The sequence below is a fragment of the Neospora caninum genome, chromosome VIIb (assembly GCF_000208865.1).
Source record: "Neospora caninum Liverpool complete genome, chromosome VIIb".
Taxonomy (NCBI): Eukaryota; Apicomplexa; class Conoidasida; order Eucoccidiorida; family Sarcocystidae; genus Neospora; species Neospora caninum.
In genome coordinates this window covers 4,493,297-4,512,227 of record NC_018394.1, presented here as the reverse complement: position 1 = coordinate 4,512,227, position 18,931 = coordinate 4,493,297, and the positions used below count along the sequence as shown (strand labels likewise).

At 56.6% G+C, this 18,931-nt stretch overlaps 3 protein-coding genes across 3 annotated transcripts; 2 read left to right on the top strand and 1 right to left on the bottom strand.

Moving 5' to 3' along the window:
• Positions 1-2,414: 2,414 nt before the first annotated feature.
• Positions 2,415-7,516, top strand: NCLIV_029550 (conserved hypothetical protein; the record flags this gene model as incomplete). The annotated part of the gene is made up of 5 exons (XM_003883150.1): positions 2,415-4,119; positions 4,532-6,021; positions 6,414-6,529; positions 7,043-7,217; positions 7,412-7,516. The coding sequence occupies 5 exons, from the start codon at positions 2,415-2,417 to the stop codon at positions 7,514-7,516; spliced, it is 3,591 nt and encodes a 1,196-aa protein (XP_003883199.1).
• Positions 7,517-9,275: 1,759 nt separating this feature from the next.
• NCLIV_029540 (putative WD domain, G-beta repeat-containing protein) lies at positions 9,276-12,766 on the bottom strand (the record flags this gene model as incomplete). Its single annotated transcript, XM_003883149.1, has 2 exons — positions 9,276-11,030; positions 11,558-12,766. 2 exons carry the CDS (start codon positions 12,764-12,766, stop codon positions 9,276-9,278), a joined length of 2,964 nt encoding a protein of 987 aa, XP_003883198.1.
• Positions 12,767-16,571: 3,805 nt separating this feature from the next.
• NCLIV_029530 (hypothetical protein) lies at positions 16,572-17,444 on the top strand (the record flags this gene model as incomplete). Its single annotated transcript, XM_003883148.1, has 1 exon — positions 16,572-17,444. One exon carries the CDS (start codon positions 16,572-16,574, stop codon positions 17,442-17,444), a length of 873 nt encoding a protein of 290 aa, XP_003883197.1.
• Between the last annotated feature and the right edge of the window lie 1,487 nt (positions 17,445-18,931).

Genomic DNA, 18,931 nt, shown 5'->3' with positions numbered 1-18,931 from the left:
GAAAAGGATCCCGTGGTTACACACGAAGAAATCTTGCTTTCCCTTAGATCAAGAGAGCCAACGCGTCGGTGCCTGCGTCATGCTTGGGAATGACCTCTGTCCATACGGTGTCGCTTTTGGTATTTCTCAATAAGGTTCAGCAGTCCAGCCATATATCCGCGACTTTCTCTCAGAGACTGCCTAGAGAGCAAGCACACCCTAGACAGCAGAAGAACTCTCGCCACTTATCTGTCGCATACAAAGTATTTGTGTTGCGCGTTATTCTCGCTGCTCTTTCACACCGTCTAAGTAGGCACATACACATATGCATGCTTTTATATATTTGATGTCTCTGAAGGTACATGTCACCAGTTTGTCTGAGTAAGTCCCCAGCTGTTCCTATGCGCGTCTGCCACCGGGTACATCGGTTCGGATTGAATACACACACACCATTCCACTATCGTCGTAAATGTGTTCGAGTGCGTACGTCTCTACAGAGTCAACATTCAGTAGAGGGAGCACGCCTGCACAGCACCTCAGTCTCACGCAGAATGAATCGCGAACTTTACGACGCTCTCCTGCTCTTATGGTAAAGAGCGGAAACAGGACTGCTTTGAGCGATAATACTAACTTTACCCTAAGATGTTTGGGGAGCGATGTCCTGCAGACAAAACCTTATCGTGAGAAACAAATCCCTTTGACAACCAACACGTTTCTGTCGCCATGCTAGTAGGCTGTGCTTCTGAAGGCGTGGGACTCCGCCACTTTTCTGAAAGGAAGCTATCGCACGATGAAGCATCTTCCTGCACCAAACAAGGTGGTCAGCAGTTCACCTTTCGGCCATGCCCGCAGATGTCCAGCTGAAAAGCCCATTCTCGATCTGTTTAGTTGTGAGGCCACCGAGAATGCCGTGTCCGGCGGATATACGGCAGGTCGCCTGTGACAGTCGCCACTCTAACGGCCCACCGCTCCGGACGCTACCGCCACAGCGGGGCTACGCATTCCTTGTTGAAGCAAGGCTAATTCGCAGCGAATATAACAGGTGGAACATAGATTGGAGACTCGCTCGCGACCGTGGACTGGGGATGAGGGCTGTTTCTCTCATGGTCCTGGTTCTCGGGCAAGGTGTGGAGTGGCGTTTACCCACAAAGAACCGCGGTTTTCTGCCTCTGCCTCGAAGAAGGCGCAGCCGTGAGGTTCCTCGGTGCCTCTTACACTCGATGAGTGGAGTTTGAGGAGTTGCTGCGTGTTTTCGTTCGCGATCGCCTCAGCTGCTGTAGAATCGTCCGGTGCCTCACGAACGAAAAGTGGGGCCGGGTCCTATTCCTCGTTATCCAAAAGGCAGATGTCTTCAGTACCGTATTTTTGCTCTGTCCGAAAAAGTGCCGAAAGGAACCATGTTAGAATCTCCCCTGTACTTTGTGTGATACTCGTCAACGACGACTGCGCAGACACCAGGTTCCACTGCTGTCACTGTAACGATTTGCGCCGGTGATTGCTGGAAGGAGAAGCTTTCTCAGAGGAAGAACCCGATCCGTTTGCGAGGCAAGATGCGGTCTCAGGTCCCCCGAAAAAGCGAGGAAATAGGCCGTTTCGTGCATAGTGCTGTCACCATGCTGCCGCCCGCACAACGCGCCGGGGGGCTGGGTGGTCGTGTCTTCCGGAGGCGCGCGACTCTTTCACCCCTGCGTGACTCGCCGCCTGCTCTGTCCCTTCTGTTCAATATAATTACAGTCTGAAGGCGCAGCTTTAGTTAACAAGAAGAAGGCTTGTTCGTCTCTCAGCTTGGCAGTTTTCCCTCGTTATTCTGGACGGCTTCGTGGCCAAGCTCTCTGCTGTTGTTGCTTTCTCAAGGTCTGCCCGCCTGCATGCTGCTGCGTCTCTCGCGCGTCTTCGCTCTTCAACTCTCGTCCACCCTGTGTGCTGCGACACTCGATCTTTCTTCAGCATTTCTGTGTTTGGGCTTCTCTCCCGAACACAATGCGTTTTGCGGTTTGAGGGTTTCGGAATCGCAGGACATGCTCTGCGAAAAGGAGTCGCTGTCCAGGAAGACGCACTGGTGTCAAAGGGGCGAGCTGCCCTCGTGGCTAGTCGACAGGCCACGCGGTGACGCCTTTTCCTTTTCAACCTTTCACCAGACGAGGACTTTTCCGCCCGACTAGGCGCCGTCTTCACTGGCCTCTAGCGCTCGGTGGCCTTTTGCACACTTCTGCATCGCCAGTTCTCTGGAGCATCGCACACCAAAGTTTGCCGAGGGACCCAGCCGAAGACACACACATGCGACCCGCCTCTCTCGTGTCCTACAAAACTGCATTGCCCTCGATTGTTCGTCGTTCGCGCGTCGTCAAAACGTTGGCGAGTTCCGCTTGACGACTGTGCACTTGTCAGCTTGCGCTCGGTACCCTGAGACGTCCGCAGAGCCCCGCCTATCCCCAATGGCTTCAACCAACCTCACGGCGGAATTGGGTTTGGGGATCAGCCGAGGAAGTGAACGAGGCTGTGATCCTGCAGATATTTTTGTTTCGAGAGAGCCTGACGAAGGCAACATGACGCCCCCGGGGCTGTCCCCCGGCGGGGCTTCACTGCGCCCACTTCGGTACAGTGGATCCCTTCGAACTGTCTCTTGCGGAGATCCCAAGATGTCCAGAAGGGTTATGCATGGAACTATTCTGTCGGCGGATTTCGGGGAGTCCCAACGCATTCAGACCACCGTTTCTTCTTCCTTCCTTGCGTCCACCTCGCCTTCTCTTGCGTCCGCTTCCACGTCAGCCGGTACCACCAGTCTCTCCTCACTGCTGAATCAGATGGCCCGAAGTGGAGACGCGCTTCAGCAGCTCCAGCATGCATCAGAGCGCCTTAGAGACCATCGAGAGACAAGACTGGCCAGCGACGGAGTCCCGCCTGCTTCGGGGACCGTTATTTATCCCTCTGAGATGACATGCGCCGCCAAAGAAGCTGGCCTCGCTGAGTCCGGATCTGGGGAAAAGCCGGCGAACAACTCGGGGGAAATGGTTTCACAGAAAGCTTCGCAGGAGCTTCTAGGCAGAGAGATCGAGCAGCTGAGGGGGAAAGTTCTGCATCATCAAGAGGAGTTGAATCGTCAAAAAGAGCAACACCAGCTGTACCGCCGGCAACTCCAGACGCTACACGACGAGTTGCTGGCCTCCCGCGAAAATCTTCAACCGGCCGTGGCGAGTCTCACAGATCGTGTCTCTTCGATTCGCACCCAAATGCAACAGCACGAAACGCTGCTCGGCGCCCAGCGGCAGGCTCTCTTGGACCAGCAGCAAGTGCTTCAGGCAGAGGTCGCCGAGGTGGCGTCTTTCATCTCAAGTTGCGGGGCCGCCTTCAAGGACTTTGAAGAGAGAGAAGCTGCGCTGAGGGCTGAAGTCGACCGGCGCATTCGCGATTCCCAGAGCTACCAGGAGCAGGAAATTAAGAAAAGCCGAGAGGAACAGCGACGGGAAATCTCCAAACTCCAGGAGACACAACTACCTCTTCAAAATCTGCCGGGGCTCCTAGAGGAACTTGGCCGCCGTATACAAGACAACGCATCCACACAGAAAGAGGCGCAGATGTCCTTCCAGGTGGAGCTCTTCCAGAATCAAAGGGAATGTCTGGGCCTTCGCGACCGTCTCGACAACATGGAAGAGCAGAGCCGCACCAACAGTGAGGCGAACCGCGACACTTTGCGTCTCCTCGAGGAACAGAAACTGGCCACGCAGCGGCTTCTTGAGACGCACGAAGAGTCACTGCGCGCTCAAGAACAGCGTCTAAGAGATGAGTTCCAGCGTCAACTTGCTGCGTTTTCGAAAGAGAAATCTCAGGAAGTCTCCATTCAAATGGAACACGTGCGCGAGGCGCTCGATGAGCTCAGACGAGAGACCGCGCTCTGGCAGCAGAAGGCATCACAATCGGAGGAGCTGGACCTGCAGAGAGAAGAAGCGGAGAAACGGTGTCGCCAGCGGGAACAGCAACTGAGGAAAGAACTTGAAGTGGTGCTGAGACAGCAACAGGAACTTCGTCAAGAACAGTCTGAGGCACGTCAAACGCGCCAACAAGATCGAGCGGAACGCCTTGAGAAGAAACTTGAGGATGTTAAACGTTTTGTATCTGATCGCGAGAAAGAGGCTCAGAAGCGTAAGTGGCTCTTACGAGTCAGGGGAGGCTTACCCTCGACTGGAAGGCAGAAAAGTGTCTCCAAACGAATGGAGTAACGTACGCGTTCTTGCCGATTAGGTGCCTCACCGCGTCGACAGAGACTGAAGAGAACCAAGTGCATCTCGCTATTTTGTGGAGGAAGGTCAAAAGAGTTCTTACGCCTTTTCTCCACACAGGAAGAAGGTTTTCAAAAGAATTTCTCGCTGGGATCTCTGCCTGTCGAGGCTTTTCTTCCTGTTAGTGCATCTGAAGCTCCAGCGTGAGTTATCCGTGCGCCTCGTTTCCTAATCTCTTGCGTCGCTCTGCGTTACCGTTTCGTCCGCGTCTTCCCCGAACGTCTCACTTGCTGCTGCTTCCGCCGGTTTGTTTCCTGTGTTTCTCTCTTCCGCAGACTACCTCGACTTGATCGCGGCGCTGTCGTGTGCTGCTTCCCCCTCCCCAGCTGGACCTCTTCGCGCGCCTCTGCCCTCCTCGTCCCAGAAGAAAGTGGCGCTGCACGCAGCCCTCCTTCTCCGGTGCACATTTGACGCCATCCACGCGGCCGCTACCGCGTCATCGGAAGACTTCTTTTTGTCGGACTCTCAGATTCTTAGGAACGGCGTATCCCTCTCGGCCCAGTCTTCCGACGAAACCGTCCGTCCCCCCCCGGGTGAGGAAGACGCTCCTCACGAGACGAGTTCCACCGACTCTTCTGCCGGCCAACAAACAGACTGTCTCGCAAGCAGAGTGACACGTGTGACCGAGAGGTTTCTCGAGGCGGGAGAACAGGTGGCGAGCGACTCGTCGCCGCGAGGCCGCGCTCCTGCGGGTTCACAGGCGCGCGGGCAGAGCTGGACAGTAGGGCAGGCGTCCCAGGCAGCTTTCTCTGGAGTGAGGGGGAAATCCGTGGTTCTCTCGCCTCGAGCTGACGTGGAAGGTACCCTGTACAGCGAGGATGACAAAACGACGGAGGGTGAACAAGTGACCCCGACACTTCTCCCTCTCTCGGGCACGTCTTCGGTGTGTTCCACGCGGCACACGACGACATCGGCCACCTCTCTGGATGCGCTTGGGGCATGCGCTGCTGGCTCTGCGTCTGGTTCGGGCGGTCCTGCGTGCGCCTCAAGTCAGAAGCAGGAAGCTTCCCTGACAGAAAACCGGGACGAGACACTCAAAGTTGACTCGTTCGCATCCCTCGCGGACCGTCTCCGAGGCGGACCAAGCACTGACGCCGCCCAGGACAGATGCACTGCCTACACCCGAGCAGCGCGAAGTCTGGGTTTCGGAACTGACGAGCAGGAACTAGACCGGGAATCGATGGCGACTGCGCCTCGCATCTCTGACCTGCCGGCAGTGGACAGTGCGCCAGTCGAAGCAACGGGATGGGGAGACCAACAGACGGGATCCCCTCGTTCGTCTGTAAGCGCACCGGTTCCTGCCTCCTGGGCCAGACAGAGAAGCGCCACGACGCTGCAGAAGACCGCCTCCAGCGCGGCCGTCGCAGCTCTTCTCCCGGAGGGTGAGGGCTCGCGGGTTCAGGGCCAAGGCTGTAGAGAGGCCGCAACGCTGGCTCGAGCCTCCGAGGCAGTTAGGCGAGCTTTCAAGACCGTTTCTCTGGAGGGACGTACGCCGCCAAAGTCGGACAGCGAGACAGCCGGATTCCCCAGACACGCGGGTGCCCCGGAAGCTGGTCTTTCGGACGAAAAAAGTGCGGGAGAAACGCGTTTCGAAGGGCGTCAAAGCTTCAGATTCAAGAAAGAGTGCAACGACTCTGGCGCTGAAAGGGATCCCTCAGCTTTGGTTACCATGCCGCTCGTGGGCGGCGGAAGCCGAGGCTCAGAGCTGTGGGGAGGAGAGGGACGAGGAGAGAGGATGGAGTGGCGAATCGACAACTTTATCGAGGTGAGCTTTTACGTCCCTGACCAAAAAAGGCCAGAATCCGCTCGCGACACAATAGACGCCTCAATGTGTCGCACATTCCTCGAGGTAGTTTATCTGGATTATCTAGACAACGCCTCGCACGCGTTTGGCGCTCTGCGTACTTTCTCGAACAGGTCCGTGTTCCTTTCTCCCTTCTGTCTGCGGTTTCGGGGTTAAATTTAAAAGGCTTAGCTACAGGAGCCCCGGAACCCGCGGAGAAACATCTTCTCCCGAGGCCATGTGCGTCGCCTGTCGTCGACGTCCAGAGCTTTCGCTGTAAACCTCTTCAGATTCGCCTGTTCTGCTTTAAGCTTTACCCTTCTCTCTTCGCGGCAAAACCGCCTGTTTTTGCTCTTTTCCGCTCCGTGCCGCAGACCCTTCGTGGAGCTCTCGAGAGCGGCACCGACGCACTCTGGTCGCCCTTTTTCTCGTTCAACGGAGTGCAGGAACTCCAGATGCAGTTCCTGCCAAACGTCCTCTCTTGCCTGAGGTAACAAGGAGCGCCTCCTGCGCGTGCACACGCATCCAAATGTGTGCACCTGTATGCACGGGAATAGAAGTGTACTCTCCAGTCTGATTGGCTGACCGTGCCCAGTTTTCGGGGAGACGTGCCGGCGCGAACGCTGCGCGTGGACGTTTCGTCAAAAGCAGACGTGAGAATGCCACGAAGCGCGGGGAGCTGGCGTTCTGGCCAAGCAGATTTCTACTTTGTCCTTTTCCAACCAAAGAGAAACAGAGATCGGACGCGACTTTCCCTTTCTGCGTTCCGTTTTCGTTTTCTTCGTCAGTTGCACGGCCCGTCGTTCTGATCTTCGAGCGCGAGCTCGACTTCCGAACTTTCGCACCTACGGGGCTGAGAAGGTGACTTGACTCTCTGTGCCCGATGGCGGCTTTTACGCAGCCTCTGCGCCCGTCTGTGCGATAGCTGAAAAGACGTTTGCCCCCTTTACGGTCCCTTTATTCTTCCTTTCGCCTCCCGTGTATCTGTTTTTCTTCGAATCAGTCGCAGAGAAAAGCTGACCCACGAGGAGAAGCTCAGACGCGTACTGGATGACCGCGCATGCATCTGTGGACTCTTTCTCTGGTCGTCTTCACCGCGGGTCTTCAAGTGCACGCTCTGCATTGGGAGTGAGAAGCGGGAAGTTGTCGTCCGCCCTCCACAGTGCCCGAGTCAGACGGTGAGACGGGGTAAAAGGGGAAAAGCTGGGGCAGACACGGAGCGCGATGCATATGTGAGCAGAAGAAAGAAGAGCTGAGGAGCGACGGCGAAGAAAAAACGAAGATTCACGTCCTTTTGAGGCTCCTCTGGGGCATCGAGTCGCGACAAACCGTGCCCGTTTCAAGCTGCGACATCCCTTTTTGTTGTTTGCAGCGGAGCTCGTCGACGGAGCCTTGCAACGCGGCGCTGTGGGAGCATTTTGACCCCCGCGAGAATACCCTGACTGTTGGAGTGACGGATTTTGTGGTTCTGGGCTAGGAACCCCGGGCGGTGGTCCTCCTTTTCTGTGTGGTTTTTCGAATCCTGCGTCTTCCCGCTGTGTTGACTCACGTCTTTCTCCTCCCCTCTGCCACAAAAGCGAGGCACACTTGAAGTGTTCTTTTGTGTCTTAGGCGGGCACCTCGTGCGAGATCGCACCTGAGAGTTGTTGTCCGTGCTTTGCCGCCCCAGCAAAAAGTGAAAAACTCATCGCAGAAGGACCCATGCTTAGTCTCTTTCCTCTCGTCCTTGCGGGCTGAGAAAGTGAAACAAAAAAAAAACAGATGGTCAGCTGCACAGCTGTGCATTCGGAAGGCGAACAGTTGCTTCAACTTCAAAGGAGTGTGGTGAAGTGTACTAAAACTTCCCACAGATCCTCCAGATACTGGTTGAAACAAGCAATCCCTTCAGAGAGTCCGTCCCACGGAAAGCGGCCGCGTTCGCCATACACTCTGCTTATGCTTTCGCGCTCGCCAGCTGGATTGGTGGGAGCGCCTTACCGCAAGCTCTACTACACACGTGCGAGATTTGGGGAAGGCAGCCGGTCAAGAGCCTGCGTTATTTTCGAAGGTCTTTTCCCCCCGGACATGTATACATACTTCAGTCACCACCGGGCTTCGTTTTACAGACACTTTACAACTCGTTTCCAGGATTACTGGCAGCCGTCCTGCGTGGCATTGTGTAGCAAAGGTGTGTACAGTCCGACAGAGGCGCGCACAGCTTTTCTACACACGTCGAGCGCACCTTCACACGCCTCAGAAAAACGTGACGGTCCTCTCTGGCCCACGATACCGCACGTATCGACTCCGGGAACTTCGGTTTCTGCTTTCTTTTGAAACGCACAGCCATCCATCTGATGGTCCACAGGGATCCCTCTGTCCGCGTCTCAGAGTTTGCAAGTTTTTAGATTCTTCTCCGAACTCGAGTCCTCCGCAAACACTTCAGGGTGGCGCACGGACACAGAAAACCATCTTAATCGTCTGCCGCGGTTTGTTCGCGCAGGGTTGTCTGGGGTCTGTAGCCACACGAAGGCGGAAGTGTGTTGAGAGCCTCAAGCTTCCCTTGGCAGGCGGACCGCTGCCAGTTTTTTACACAGACTTCACGGCGAAACTGGGCACTCTGTTTGGCTTCTCGCGTTTCTATCGTGTTTCCCCCTGTGAGCTGGGGGAGGGCAAAACAGCTACAACTAGGTTCCCTCAGTGATTTTTCCCGATTCCAGACGCATCTTTACCCAAGAAACATGTTTCCAGAAAAGATACGGACCTTTGCGTCCAAGCTGGGCCCCCGTCTCGCTCAGTCACACTTGGAAGACATCGCACACAATCCTCAGAACTTTCTGCTGGTGCACCACGGCAGACCCAAGCAGTCTTCCCGAAGACTTCTCTTTCCAACAGGAGAGAGTGCACGCACGTGTACGACGTTCTCACTATGCGGCCGTACCTGTTCGCCAAACCCACAGGCGACTAGAGCGAGAACCCAGCAGGCTGTTTGTTGTGTTTGCGCCTCTGGGTTGGCAACAAATTTGCTCGTCCATCTCTCTCTTCTCTCAGCTCGTGCGAAACGTTCACTCGCCCTATCGAACCAGTGTGTGGAGTTCCTTGACGGGGTTTTCTACCTGTGTTTTTACCAGTCTACAAGTTACACCTCGAAAAGAGGATTCGCTGTCTAGGTAGCTTTTTCGTTTGTGGGCTTTCCTCGCGCAGCCGTCGCTCTGGCAGAGGTATCCACTCTCACCCTTTCGCTCTCTTCTCTCTCCCTGTCACGCCCCCGTCTTTTGTTTCTTCCTGTCCCTGCTGTCAGAGGCGTCGCCGCCATCCCTGCCTCCGCCAAGTTTCTCCATTTCCTCCATGTAGCCACACTGGCACATGCGCAACGCACACCGTGGACACCGTTCCCGTTGCTTCAGAAACTCATCTTCGTCCTCTTCTTCCACGTCTACGTTGAGCACAGGTTTCGGCTGCGTCGTCGCGTACGCCCTGCTGATGAACTGGCTGTCCACGCCTGCCTTTGCAGTTTTCGCCGCGTACGCCCTGAGAGCCTCCACGGGATCCTGTTCCTCTTCCTGTCGGAGTTTCTCGGGATCCAACAGCCCCAACTTCTTCAGCAAATGCTGGCTTCGATTTCCTCCCCCCACGTTGGCGCCGCCATACCCCTCCTTGGCAGGTCGAGGAGGCACAGATGTTTTCTGCGTCTCCAGAAACCGGCGAAGGCGCTCCTTCCCTCGAGGAACGACCTTGATAATTTTCCCGTCAAAGGTCTCTTTGTATCCTTCGGGAAGCTGGCCCGGGACAAAAATGTACTCTTTTGCAAAGACAAGACTGTCGCCCGTCTCCTCTTCCTCGCGTCGCCGCCGACCTTGCGGCGTATCCACAAAGAGAAGCGCACCCTTCTGCGAGAGTGTCCGGTCGAAAAAGATCGACACACAGCCGTCGGAGCAGGAGCACAAGATCTGGTTCGTCTCCTGCGGCCACTCGACGCGAAGCGGTGCGCGACCGACGGCGAGAGGAAACGAGGCGACTCGAGAAAGGTCGTCCGCGTTGAAGATCTCCAGTGATCCTCCAGCTTCGTCGGGGGACGCGCGCCCGGCCAAAGAGGGATCGCGCGGCTTCGCAGGTTTCGACTTGCCTCCAACTTGGCTAGTTGTACAGACGTACTTTTCATCCGGGGACAGACAGACCCCGGCTCGGTGACTCTCTGTCGGCAAACCCTCGACCCGCTTTACAGGCGCTTTGAACTTTCTCAGGTCCCACAGAGCTAGAACTCCATCTCCACCTCGAGAAACGAAGCGGTAGTCGTCCCGGAACCCTCTCAAAGACAAGATGGCCGTTTCGAACCCGCCGTCCCCGCCGCGCCAAGTCCTCAGCCCGGTGACCCCTTTCGAGTTGTGCCTGATCCCTGAGCCTGCCGAAGAGGCTCCAGTGGACGAAAGTTGGAAGTCTCGGACAATCGCATCGGGACGTCCAAAAGTCTTCTTGCTGCCCACATTGCCCCACATCTGGAGGGATCCGTCGGCACAGCCCACAACCACTGCCTTCGCCGCCGTGGGGGTGTACATACAGCTCGTGCAGTGCGTCGCACTGCTGTTCAGGCCCCGTCGGTCCACTGCTTTCAGACAGGCCATGTGAGGAAGCGTTTGCAGCATGCCGTACAGCGGCGCATTCAAGTCCCAGAGCCTCACGCTGGCGTCCAGTCCGCAAGACAGAAACTGGTTTTTGTCCAGAGGGTGGAAGTGACAGTCCAGAACTTTGTGCGTGTGACCCTTTGTGTGCGAAACATCTCGAATGTACATGTCGCCCTTTGTTGTGGTCACGACTGGCTGGGAGGGATCCTGAGAGTCGTAGACGCGACACTGAGAATCGCCGCTTGCAACCAGAAGAAAATCGTTCCGAGTGCTGAAGGCCAACGCCTCGACTGTATGCTTCTCCACCGGGGTTACCTGCCGGTAGCTTCGCATCCGGCTCGTCATGCCTTGAAAATCCCAGAATCGCACGACTCCGTCGCTTCCTCCCGTTGCCTGCAACAGCAAAACAAAAGGCCAAATCGCCACCGCCCGGAAATGCGACACTGCGGACTGGCACGCTGACTGCCGCGCCCCGCGTTTCGACCCTGGACCCTGAACTCTGGTTCTTCCGCTGACTTGTGCATGCGGATGGCGTCCAGCCTGAAACCACGGCTCGGTGGAGAAGAGATACCTCCAAAAAGGCGGCGCGTGTCTTCCCAGCTGTCGCCAGAACGCAGCCGCAGCTTTACAGAGCGACAAGAAGCATCGACGAGGAGCTGTTACGCGAGAGTGCAGCAGTTGCAGCTATCTCTTCGATGGAGGGGTACTACAAAAAAGACCTTGGCTCGACGAGATAAGCCAGCCGGAGGATTCACCGAGGCTCGGCGGCGAACGGCGGGGAGGAAAGAAGCAACCCAGAGAACACCGGAATCGGAAGGCAGAGTTCCGCCCCCGCAGGTGAGGGCGAAAGACGAACTGTAGACTTCAGAAACGAATCAGGAGACGAGTCGAAAAACAAGGATGAAGTGTGAAAGACGTACCATTCGGTTTGCCTTTGGGTTCAGAGCGAGAGCGCTCGCCAGCGACGGCTGGTGTGCTGGGACATAAACCTCCAGCGAGACCGGCAGGCCGAGAGTTCGCCACTTTTCCTCTTCTTCAGATTCGCCCGTGTCGTCCGCTTGGTCTCTCGCGTCTGCATCAAAGTCGCGACTGTGGGGTCCGCGTGTGCCTTCATTCTTCTCGCCGTCGACCTCTTCTCTTCTCTTCATGCGTTGCGTCTCCTCTGCGGAGAGAGATGACGAACCGACTGCCGCCGCTTTCGATTTTGCAGCCCTTGACTTAACGATACTGTTTTTGCACTCGGGTTTCTTCGCTCCTGCTAAACCAAAGGCAGCAGGCAGGCCTATCGCGCTTCTTAGTTGCGCCGCCTCCTCTTCCTCGTCCTCCTCTCCCTCTTCGTCTTCCTCCTCCTCTTCGTCTTCCTCTTCCTCTTTTGTGTCTCTTCCCTTTCTTCTGTTGTTCCGATCGGTACCCCTACGCACTCGGAACTCCGGGTCTTCTGCCGCGTTGTGCTCCCCTTTGTCTCTCGCACTAGGAAGGGAGGCCGAGGAAGGCAGCTCCGGCGCTAGGCCGAGAAGAAAGTCTTCATCATCGAAAGAGACGGCAAGGGGCCGAGAGGAAGAGACGCCTGCAGGCTCGGAAGTCTCGGAACACGACCGTGCTTCTTCTTCCGAAGAAGATGCCTTGGAGGCAAGACCGCTCTTCTTGCCTCGGGCAGAGGCCGTGCGGGAAGAAAAGGACGAAGACGAACAAGAAAGAGGTTGAGGACCAAAAGTCAGGTCGTCGTCCGACTCTTCTTCCTCGCCTGACAACGACGTCTGACGACCGAGTATCTGCCGTTCCGCCCTGGAAGGCGAGGAAGGATTGGATGCACGAACCGGCTTGGGGCCCCAGTCGTCGTCCGATTCCTCGTCGCTGGCGTTAGCAACAACGCGACCCGCTGCCTTTCCTCCAAGGGAAGAAGAATACACACTGTCTTTTCTTCGAAGACAGGGACCAAAGGAGTCGTAATCGCTCTCTCGGTCCTGTCCATCTTCCTCGCTTCGTTCGGCGGTGCCCGACTCTCCTTTTCCCTCTTTCCGTCGACAAGCCGCTCGGGCCTGCGCGGCGTCTTCCTCTCGCCTCTGTGCCCGCGTCTTGAAGTGCCGGGCCGCGCGTATAGCGCGCATTTCCTCTTCGTCACTCGACATGGCGTTCGACGACGAGGCTGTGGGAGAAGACAGCGCCCGAAGCGAAGCGAAGAGCCCAGGAGTGAAGCTGAGGAGAGGAACACGTATGCTGGACGGGCGGACGGAACGCGGGATGCACTTCCTGAAGAATCAGTAAAACGAATGACACATAGACGGGACGTTAGAGCACTTTCTCGGGACGGCAGATGGGAATCAGCTCAAGTCAAACGAGCGAACGAGGCGGGTGGAGACGACCCCCGGGTCTCTTCGCTCCTGGAGAGCGGCAGAACAAGCAACGAATGATCTCAGCAACCCACACACACTGAACGGAACAGACGACACCGAAGAGTCGCTAGTATCCCCGCCACGCGCATTCTTGCGTTGAGGGACTATAGAAAAAGCTTGGCGAGTTCTGTTGCGGGTTCCGCGAAAACCCCCTGGGTTTTTCTGCGGAAGGGAAAGGAAAATGACACGGGAAAGAAGCAGCGCGGGAACGGGTGCTGACCGCACGGTGTTCAAACGAAAAGCGCAGGCCATAGCAAGGCGTTTCGCGGACAAAATCGCTTTACCTTTTTTCCGATGCACAAAACAGAGTTCCTGAAATCGGACGAAGCATCTCCCAGAGGCGGCTCCAGTGCATGCAGAAGGTGAACTCGGGCGAAGAGGGAGAATTCGGACAGCGCGGTGCGCGGTGTTCTGAGCGCCGAGAGGAAAACGAGCAGACACAAGACAAGCACAGGCAGTAACAGCTCTCGCCACGTTGCAGTGCCGCGGACCGTCGTGGACCGTACACGGGATACACACTTTTATCTCGTTTCCACACGCTGTGCAAGCTCCACACAGGCGTGATATTTCTGTGCATGTTCCGGTTCGCCGCCGACCAGAAAAACGAAACAGACCTGCGCGCACTCGAGATCGACCCTTGGAAGAACGTGTGCCGAAACGTCGAGACGAGCGGACGAAGCCTCGCACGCCAAAGCGTTCGCGCGCGTAGAGAGAGGCTGCTGGAAAACTAGAAGTTCCATTCAGCTGCTTTGACTGAGTCTTGCAGCGGCGAATATAAAGAACGGGGAAGAGGAACGGTCTTTTCATTGGATTCTTCGTTGAGAACCTACGGAGGAACGCTTCGTATGCCTGCGCTACTGAGATTCATGCGCGAGCGACTTAACCAAGGAGAGCGCCCATCGTGCTTGCCTCATTGACTCAGACTCTCATCAGCAACAGCGGTTCTGAGTGGCGGTGCCGATGCGCACAGAGCTGCGGTCCACCACTCCCCAGAAAAGCGTGGAATCCTGTCTCAGACAGGATCACTCCCAGTACGATAGAGCTGAAAATCACACGAGCACCTGAGTACGGGTTTCTCTCGCTCCATGGCATGGAGCTTGCTGTCTTGAGGGCCTGCTGCCATGTCTCAAGAGGCGGGACACGTCGACATACTCGCTGTGCATCTATTCGCGGTCAAATGGCTTTCAAGACGTACGGTCCATAGACGGGTACAAAGAAGTTACCATATCCACCGTACAAAGCCGGCATTAAATAGAGCGTAAAGACCATAGCTAGACCATGTAGTGTTATTATCACATGAGAAGTAGACACTGTCTCTGCACACGCGAGTCAACCTGACAGGCACCACGTACACAAAAAGAGTGTTCCCATGCCTTGCCGAGATTTAAGGCAGTGACTTCCACCAATATCTGTGGAGCTGGCGACGGCAGCCCCGGACGCCCGGTTCTCATGTTCGTACCCGGCTTTCGCGGATTCTGAGCCGTGCCCCAACTCGCCCAACGCCGCCGGACATACGAAGCGTTCTCTCTAAGCTCTCTACCTGCGTGAAAGGGCGTTGGGCGTAGACGTTTCCGTTTAGCTTGTTCTGACCATGGCGGCGTTCGTGTGTCCGCACATGCGCAGAGGCGACCGATCTCAAACAAGCACTTGTTCGGGATTACAGACGCCTCGTTCGTCATTCTAGAAACAGATCGAAGCCCACGTTTGCAAGAGCAGCCGAGGAAACAAAGTTTTCCCTTGGAGGATGAGAGCTCCTGTCTGCACTCTGCACGCAGGTTGGGTTCGACGGTTTCCCTGCGTGCGCGTGGACAACGCCGCGGGACCGTAAAGCTGAAGTGTGGCGCTTGTGGCGTTTCCCTACAGGGAGTCCTGGCTGTGTTCCGGGCGACTGTTCGGACTCCCGGTGATGTGAATTTCTTTCTCAGTTGGTCCCTTCTTCGCGTTGACCCTTGCTGGAAACCTACTCCCCCCGCGCTCGAGTTGCTGCGGTCTCTAATAGAGATGGGCGCCTTGGCACGGGGTTGACAAAGGGAGTGCTGAGTACCGAACTGGTCCAACGAGCTTTCTTACACTACGCACGTTTCCTCTGCAGGGCTTCGTAAACGCCGAGATGCATGCAGTGCACCCGTAGATCTCCTTTTTTGTAGCGATGCATTCCTAGAAGGCTCCAATTTTTGGAATGGCGGCGTCTCCCGCACCGTATCGCACCGAGACAGCTCCAGCCACATGCTTTCCTGCCTTTTTGAGGACAAGGGAACCAAGAACGCGTGCGCTTGTGGCGGAGAGAGGAAAAAGCGACTTCAACGGTGTTTCCCCTGCTGCAACGCTCCTTTCGCTACCCCCCCTTTGACCGTGCATCGGCGTTGATCCGGTGAGCTCATCTCAGGACTTCCTTTTCCGCCGCCTCTGGGGCTTTCCTGTTTACCCCTTTCCTTCCCCCCCTCGCCGCTCTCTTCTACCTGAGTGCTTCTCGTGTTTGTCTTTGCGCCCCTAACAAACCGGCGCGCTTCCTGCAAAAAGGGACAGATAGATGCGACTGAATCGGCTGCCGTGTGCGCGCGCTCGCTGACCCATGCGGCGTTGACCGCTGGAAAAAACGCTGCGGGGGCGCCGTCGTTCTCGCTCTCCGGTGGGAGTCGTAGTGCGTAGTGTACCCCCGACTTTCGGCGTCTCTCCTGTCTGCCTGGTCGCCAGCACACACTGTCGCTCCTCTTAGAATCGGCCTGCAGGTTCTCGCTTTCCTGACATCTTTTGCATTTCGAATGGTCCATCTCCCGGGAGCAAGCAGATCTTCCCTGGATCCCCGGAACCGACAAAACAGGAAAGCAGCGGGCCCCGGGATCCGGCCGCGTAGTCAAAGCAATTCAGATGCATGGCGCGGGGGACCGCTACCCGCCTGTTTTCCTACTTCCCCGAAGCGTTCACTCTCTGCGCTTGCGCGACAGACGTTCCCTTTTCGGGCCTTTTCTCCGGCGATAAAGCACTGACCGAACAAAAGCAGCCGCCTGCCGCGCGCGGTCGTCGGGCTGCGCCCCGGGGAGCGCCTCGCCCTCGCTCTCCTATTATCCCTCAGAGAAAAGAGGGGAACAGGGTACATGTGCTTGGCACGCGTGGTTTTTGATTCGTCAAGCTCTACTCCTTTTCTCGCGTCGAAAAGGTTAGGGCGCTCTCTGTCTCAGAGAAGAGGTCTCTCGCGCGCCGGTTAAAAATGTGGCGGGTCTTCCCTGTGTTACTCTGGTCTGCCGGTAGCGCGCGTCCCTGACCACCGCCCTCCCGAGAAACGGAAGAATGGGAGATCGCCACATTGGCGCCTGCCTCTCTCTCGCAGAAATCGATCTCTTCTCCCGTGTCTCTCTGTAGAGGTCGATCGTCCTTTCCACCAAAGATGCTTTCTTTGCCACAGCCGGCTCTCTCCTTCCTGTCCCCCCGGAGACGGGCGACGCTGGAGGCACGCTGTCCCGGTCTCGCACAGACGCTACGCCGTCGCCAAAGCTTTTCTTGGCGCGGATCCTTTCCTTTCCGTTTCCTCTCCGTCCCTTCGATGTCAGCAGCTGTTCTAACTCTCTCGCTTTTCGCCCTCGCTCTGTGCCGCACCTCTTTCGTAGCCCGCCTCGCGCCGCCGTGCGAAGCAGCCACCCTCGAAGACTCCGAGGCGTCGTTGTCAGAATGGCATGAATTAAGTAACGACGGCGTCTGGTTGACGACGGACAAGTGGAAGAAAACCCCTTTCTTTGAGGACGCCGGAGAAAATGCGTCGAGTTACGACGACGCGACGCCGCCCTCGAGGTTCGCGCCTCCCGCTGTCGCCGACGACGGCGCGCGAAGATCTCCGTCTGCTTCCCTCAACAGAAGACCCAAGAGAGCTCGTGTGCGACACGCGTCGCCGAGGAGACAATACGTGCACAAATTCCCACTGCTGGACAGCCGCCCGAGAGTGGATCGGCGCCCGCGGGCTGTGAAACGCGCGACTCGTCTGCCGCCCTTGTCTCCGGTGACCATCACGGCTATAGGAGTCTTGCTTTCGGTGGTTTTCGTCACCATCTTCGTGCAGGGTATGCTCGCGGGCGCCGCCAACGAAGAGTCGTTCCTTGGCAGAGTAGGCAAGTCGATGGCCTTCCTGGGGCCTGCGCTGCGGCCGACTGAAAGGCCAGAGGATGTTCGCCTCTTTGGGGTCACTCTGGGGAGCACATGGACTTCAGTTGGGCTTCGCATTTTCGCAGGTGTCTCCCTCATGTTTGGAGTCGCAGGTGTGGTCCTATTTGCTCTCCACAACGGATCCATTGTCCTCCGGCCGCTACTGGAAGCTGTCCAAACGCACGCTGAGGCGCTTAGGCCGTTGTGGCCGGTCCCCGAACCTCCACAAGTGCAGGCGCCGGTAGAGGCGAATGTGGAGCCGCCGAATGCGGCTAAGTAAGCTCTCGACGGGAAAAAGGGGGAAAGCGCCTTGCGAGGCCGATATGTAGAGAGTCGTGCTGCATAGAGGGGCTGTTGGGAGTGACGCGAAGAACTTCACACCGGTACCTGGATGAATCAAACGGTTGTGCAAAATGGGAAGCAGCCGCGTGACCGGCTGATCGCTCTCTCGGCAGCCCAGAGAGGCGAAAGTCGGCACGGAGGCGTGAGCGGCTCGACGCTCGCGGCGAGGGGAACGAACTGGTTCAAACCGAGACTCCTGTGGGGTTTCGCTTTCCACATGACGGTTTTTTTTTTAAAACCCGAGTTATGGCTGCTCACGCACCGATCCAAATCGACCGTTGAAGATTTTTCAACGGTTCTGTTGCTTTTTCGGCCGTGTCCACGGTCTCTCCGTTTTTGGGTGGACGCCCTGGGGACTTTGTGAGACGGCGTTGTGCGCTTTGCGCGGCAGAAAATTTGTCAATTTGTTCACCGCCTATTGCGCCCTGCCAGAGTTAAGAAAGATCCTTCGTGCCGGTGGGCATCTCTGCGAACCGGTTATATGCCTGAAATGAAATTCTCTTCCACCTCTCTCTTCTGACGACATCGCTCTGCTCGACCGTCTTCTCGAGAAAACGTCACGCACGCTCGGCTTTTGGGGAGCGGTTCCGTTCTGCACACGTTGGTAACCTGTGCCGGGGGAAGTGTATTCTCAGGGAGAGGCCAGAAACGCGCGTCCGGTCTCTCTCGCGATTCCTCGCAAGACAGAAAAGCTTGCGGGTCTTCGTCCCAAACATCTATACTGCTCTCTTGCCTTGTGTGTCCACCGGTCTCCTCTGTGTCGAACAGACGGACACCTTGTAGAGCGATGCACGTCGGCTGTTGCCGGATCGGAAACATGTACTGAAAGTCCCCTGTGGAGGGAATGAGCAAAAAGAACCGGACGCTCCCTGAGTTTCTCGTCATTCTTTCAGCCCTGAGTCTTCTCACATGTCTCTCAGCTGGCTCCCTTTCTTCGCTGCGCTGCGACCCCGTTTTCGTATCCCCTCCTTCTTTCCAGCGCCACACACTTCCCGTCCTTTGCTGTTGCATCGCCTCCGTCGGGCTTCTAGATGCCTGATGCAGGGTTCGCATTCTTCTTCACGCCTCTCTCCCCAGCTGCTCTTTGGTGTTCAGCAGGAAAGGCCTGAGTGTGCCTTTCAGAACCTCTGCCGTTTCGTCCCCCGCCGCCTCTCTCGAGATCAGCCACAAACACAGTTCCCGAGTAGTTCGCGTCTCTCGGTTTCGTTGAAAAAAACCCTATGCTTAGCTAAATCCGCCTCGGTTCCTCGCACGTGATGAATCCAGGCAGTCAAGTCCAGCGGTCTCGGTACGTGGATATGAAGGGAAGCCTGCCTACAGGTGTACGGAGTCTGTTCCCCCAGAAAAAGCTTATAGATAATCCTGTCTCAGATTTTGTCACTCCCACGATACGGTGGTACACTGACCACACGAGCAAGCGCATCG